A 6000-nucleotide genomic window follows, 5' to 3' on the forward strand; every position below is an offset into this window, starting at 1 on the left:
AGTACTTAGATCTTGTGTAGTGACATTCATTACACATGTTACACCTAGGATTGAATAATGCAAGTGCTAACTTCTCATGCATACTTGATGACCAATAATTCTTTTTAAAGTCTTCAAAATCATTCCAAGAAGACAATTCGTGTGAAAGAGCTGTAACCCATTCAGCTACATCCATCAGTTTTCTTGAAATCATCCCAGTGCGTAGGCAGGAATATAGAAAACACCCTTAAAAATAAGTAGGATTAACATCTCCCTCAGGTTTGTTTGGAGAAGTTCGTTCCCCTTTCAAGAAGAGTTTCCTTAGTTAATGCTGCAGGGAACCAACTATTATCCATAAGTCTTATTTTTTCCACCCCCTTTGTTTTGATTAGTTCATCCAAGAGCTTTGTAAATCATCCTCTGCGCCATCTGTCTGAACTGTTGAATGAGGTGTATTGACAGATAATTCAACCTTTTCCTGTACTTTTTGTTCAGTTAATTCAGTAAAATGCTCTTTAAAAGTTTCAAGGGTGGAGTCAGAGATTGCAGTTCCTTTGGTTCAAATGGCTCTGAGCTCTATGGGACTTAACATCTATGGTCATCAGTCCCCTAGAACTTAGAACTACTTAAACCTAACTAACCTAAGGACATCACACAACACCCAGTCATCACGAGGCAGAGAAAATCCCTGATCCTGCCGGGAATCGAACCTGGGAACCCGGGCGCGGGAAGCGAGAACGTTACCGCACGACCACGAGCTGCGGACACAGTTCCTTTGGAATCCTTATTTTGTTCTAAAACATTTAGCCTTACCTATGAATGTCTGTAATTTCTTGCTCAATAAAATATTTATTCTCTTGTAGATGCTTATTCAAGTCTCTGGACTTTTTGTGAACTTTGTTTCTGATTAAGTCATGTTGTTTAATAATCTCGGAAACTAACTCCACTGTTAAAGTCGTATTAGTGGATTGTAGTTCGCATATCAAATTATTTACCTTTAACTACTCCTTTTATGGATCTTATATGTTCATATAATTGCTCCGCAACACAGTCATGACAACCAAAAGAAAAGACAATCAAATTGGCTTTGACATATCTCTCCAAACAATGCTTGTGTGTCTCAATGCATTGCAACGATGCAGGAAACTGGATTGCTGTGCTGGCCGCACTGCGTTGCTGTAGGTTGATGAGCAGCAGATGTGATTTTGGCTGCTACTAACGTCACCACCAACACCATAACGTCATACATTAGCATTCTTTATTGATCACAAGTTCATTGTCATCATAATACATTTGCTTGTGTGGCCATCTTCCACATCAGCAGTTAACACCTGTATTATAGGTTATCTGACTGCAGTCTAATTAAAAAGATTTACACCCGACACGTTTCACTTTTACAAAGCATCTTCTGTGGTATTCTATAAATTGGATATACACATTTGTACATTTTCTGCTTGTTTTAGGTTATAAACAGTGTTTTCTTTTATAAAGTTGGTCTGCAAGCTACTTACGGTGTTTTTTTACATAATCTGCTCCATCCCTTCTTGCTAGCAGTGGTTGGTGTCAACAGGCTTTCTTTCACATCCTTAGCAGTTTTGGGCATTTTGCATTATTTCCTGCACTGCACTATTTACAGTTGACTTTCTTAACTGTTTTTCATTCATCACTGCCACAGCGTTTCTGCCTATTCGTTTGTTTTTATTCACGTTGCGTGTGTTGTCAACATATTTGTGTGTGTGTGTGTGTGTGTGTGTGTGTGTGTGTGTGTGTGTGTGTGTGTGTGTGTGTGTGTGTGGGAGAGAGAGAGAGAGAGAGAGAGAGAGAGAGAGAGAGAGAATCATCACACATGCCCTATAAGTCATAAATTACAATGTATGTGTGCAATCTGTTTCAGAAGTACGTGGTTGACATAAACCATCCTGGGGATCAGGACATGCGACGAATAATAACGGTATGTGACTCCCACTTTACCAGTTTCAGTAAATCTACACTGATAAGTCCAAAACATTATAAGGACCTGCTTAATAGCCTGTTGGTTCACTTTCCGACCTCAGCTCAGCAGCAGCTCTGCATGGCATGGATTCAGGAAGTCCTTGGAAGATTTCCACAGGTATGTGGCACCAGTTCTCTATGCACTGGTCAGACAGTTCCCTTAAAGTACAGAGTGCTGATTTGTGGGCATGGAGTTGGTACCCTGTAATGTCCCAAATGTGTTCCATTGGGTTCAGATCAGGCGAATTTGGTGATGAAGACTTCAGTGTGAGTTCATTACAAACCTCATCAAAGCGACTGTAGCATGATTTAGGTCTTGTGATATGGGCAGTTGTCCTGTTGGAAGATACATCCTTACCATTAGAGAAGACATTAAGTTTGAACAGATGGAGGTGTTCCATAGTAACATTAACATAGTCCGTAAATGGTGTATTAGATTATTCCCACAGGTCCCATGGAAGTCCAGGGGGGAATGATAGCCATAGCATAATACTACCTCCACTGGCCAGCATCCATGGCGCAGTGCACATTTTGAGCAGCTTTTCTCATATGCCACTGCATTCGTAATTAACGTCACTGGTTGAGCATGGGAAAGTGTAGCGGTCATCTGCTTTGGAGACCCATGTTGAAGAAAGTGTGCTGAATGATGTGTTTCAGGACACTTGTGCCTTCACTGACACTGTACTGTCATCAGACCTGCCATAGATGACCAAATCACTGCTTTGCAGAGCAAGCAAGCCTCCAACCACGACATTCTGTGATGAGGCATGGATGCCCAACACTTCGTCACCTACTTGGGTGGCCAACACCTCGTCACCTACTTGTGGTTTCCATAGATGCTGACTGCAGTGACTTTGCCATTTCTGAAAAGCTTATTCCTAGGTGCAGGGGCATAGCAATTTTATCTCTGTGAAAGTCACTTAAGTCAGTGGAGCTCTCCACTTGCAGCCTGTATAGTCTTCAAATGATTCCCTGTTTATATCAGCTTTGCTTACATACTTTCCTTACTGCATTGTGGCCCTGCATGGCCATCAGATAGCAGTCAGTCTTGTGGTAGGCAGTAGTCATAATGTTTTGGCTTGTCATTTAGAAGAACTGCAACATTAACAAGATGTTTATTGTATTTTTTGTTGAAAACAAGTTTGTGTAATCTGTTGCTAATGCTGTGCTCTCCAATTATTTCCAGAACTTGATGCAGTTGTACATTGATAACCCAAGTGAATATATTGAATTATCAGAGGAAGACCATGGCAGAATTTCAAGATTTTTTCAAATTGGAATGATTACTCGACATCCATATGATCCAATGAAAGTGAGATTGTCTTATTGACAGTAATTCACTTGCAAGTGACAAACACTGATAAGGTTTACAGATATAAGAAACTTTCGAACTGCTGTTTCCAAAATAGGTCTTACACATCACATCCATGTTGTGTGGACAGTTCACTGTATCCCTCTCAGAAAAGAAGTGAGGTTTCCTCATAAATGTAATTAGTGATCACTTTTTTGAAAAGATAAGCTGATTACTGTGCATCTGTACTTGGATTGTAGCTGCTTCTGTTTTCTTTCATGATGTAATAAGAGTATAATGTCAATGAATTAATGAATGCCCTACAGACACGAGATATCTTGTGTTTTAATAGAGGCCAAATCACAGTAGTTCAAACAATAGTTGATTGCAGCAAAGATGGTAGGTGTTCTTTCCTTCATTTTAAAGCTCAGCATATGGAAAGACTCAATGTTTTCTTTGATTTTTGTGAAATTGGGAATGTTAGTATTACTTTGTGCAAGCCTACCACAAAGGCCAACAGTTCTGTAAGAATTACAATGCGAAATGCACTGGTCAGTCACCTGTATAGTATTAACTTTTGCAGTTGTTCAGATTGGTAAGTTATATTACTGTGTGTGATCAAATGCAAGACGATGAAAAATAACTCATCTGTAACTTAATATATTACCATTTATGTAATTTCTTTAGTTGGCAGTATGAAAGCCCAACAACTTTCATGTAAAAACATTGCTTTGTGTTCCTATATGGTATAGTTCACCCTGTACTTACACAGTGAAGTTGAATTTATTTTTGTACCTGTTGTGCTGTTAAAAATGCTTTCCTCTATCTGAAGGCTTATATGACCACTAAAGTGCGTCACTAAGTATGGTTGTATTAGTGGTACCCTTCCTCCAGCCTTTGAATTGCCTTAATCTGTCAGTTGTTGGCAGATATACAATTTAATGTAAATTTCAAACCAGAGTGCAACTGTGCAGTTGTCACATTAACAGAGGTGAAAGAAGGAAATAGTAACTGAAAAAAATCCAGGAACTGAGTATTTAACTGTGAAACTTGCTGTACTAGTACTGTGATTGGCTGAAATCAAGGGGAAACTACAGCTGTAATTTTTATTGAGGACATGCAGCTTTACTGTATGGCCAAATGATGATGGGTTGTCTTGGGTAAAATCTTTCAGAGGTTAAATAGTCTCCCACTCAGATCTCCAGACAGAGACCACTACTCATAAGGGCACTGCTATCAGGAAAAACAAAACTGCATTCTATGGATTTGGGGTATGGAATGTCAGATTCCTTAATTGGACAGATAGAGTAGAAATTCAAAAGGGAAGTGGATAGGTTAAAAATAAAGGAGGAATTAGTGAAGTTTGGTGGCAGGAGGAACAAGAGCTCTGGTCAGGTTAACACAAAATCAAATATGGGTAATTCAGGAGTAGGTTTAATAAGGAATTTAAAAAAATAGAAACAGGGATAAGGTACTATGAACAGCATAATAAACACATCATTTTAGCCGAGATAGACACGAAGCCCACACTTTCCACAGTAATAAAAGTTTATACGCCAACTAGTTCTGTAGATGATGAAGATTGGAGAAATATATGGTGCAATGAAAGAAATTATTCAGATAGTTACGGGAGATGAAAATTTAGTAGTCATGGGGACTGGAATTAGATTGTAGGTAAAGGCAGAGAAGGAAAAGTCATAGGTGAATATGGACAGAGGGTAAGGAATGAGACAAAGCCACTTGGTAGAATTTTGCACGGAGCATAATTTAATCATAGCTAACATTTGGTTTAAGAATCGTGAAAGAAGGTTGTATACATGGATGTGGCTTGGAGACACTGTAAGGTTTCAGATACCTTTTATAATAGTAAGACAGATATTTAGGAACTGGGTTTTAAATAGAAAGATTTTTCCAGAGGCAGATGTTGACTGTGACCACAATTTATTGATTATAAACTGTACATTATAAAACTGAAAAAACTGCAAAAAGGTACAAACTTGAGGAGATGGGACCTGGACAAACTGGAAGAACTAGAGGTTGTAGAGAGTTTCAGAGAGAGCATTAGGGAACAACTAACAAGGACAGGGGAAAGAAATACAGTAGAAGAAGAATGGATATCGCCCGCATCTCGTGGTCGTGCGGTAGCGTGCTCGCTTCCCACACCCGGGTTCGATTCTCGGCGGGATCAGGGATTTTCTCTGCCTCGTGATGGCTGGGTGTTGTGTGATGTCCTTAGGTTAGTTAGGTTTAAGTAGTTCTAAGTTCTAGGGGACTGATGACCTAAGATGTTAAGTCCCATAGTGCTCAGAGTCATTTGAACCATTTTTTGAAGAATGGATAGTTTTGGGAGATGGAAATAGTGAAGGCAGCAGAGGATCAAGCAGGTAAAAAGACAGAGGCGAGTAGAAATCCTTCGATTATGAAAGAGATATTGAATTTAATTGATGAAAGGAGAAAGTATAAAAATGCGGTAAATGAAGCAGATGAAAAGGGATACAAATGTCTCAAAAATGAGATCAACAGGAAGTGCATAATGACTAAGGAGAGGTGGGTAGAGGACAAATGTAAGGATGTAGAAGCCTATATCACTAGGGGTAATGTAGATACTGCCTACAGGAAAATTAAAGGGACCTTTGGAGAAAAGAGAACCACCTGTGTGAATATCAAGAGTTCAGATGGAAAACCAGTCCTAAGCAGAAAGGTGGCAGGAGTATATAAAGGATCTATACAAGGGCAAT

The 6000-nt window shown here is 39.3% G+C and overlaps 1 protein-coding gene across 1 annotated transcript in view; it reads left to right on the plus strand.

Moving 5' to 3' along the window:
• The window catches only part of LOC126284256 (uncharacterized), a 92042-nt gene extending 88102 nt beyond the window's left edge, over positions 1-3940 (plus strand). The window contains exons 5-6 of the mRNA XM_049983057.1: positions 1874-1930; positions 3158-3940. Of these exons, the coding sequence (XP_049839014.1) occupies positions 1874-1930; positions 3158-3301 (201 nt within the window). The 3' untranslated portion in view covers positions 3302-3940. The remainder of the gene's footprint in view (positions 1-1873; positions 1931-3157) is intronic.
• The last annotated feature ends 2060 nt before the right edge of the window (positions 3941-6000 follow it).

The sequence above is a fragment of the Schistocerca gregaria genome, chromosome 8 (genome assembly GCF_023897955.1).
Source record: "Schistocerca gregaria isolate iqSchGreg1 chromosome 8, iqSchGreg1.2, whole genome shotgun sequence".
NCBI classification, from domain to species: domain Eukaryota; kingdom Metazoa; phylum Arthropoda; class Insecta; order Orthoptera; family Acrididae; genus Schistocerca; species Schistocerca gregaria.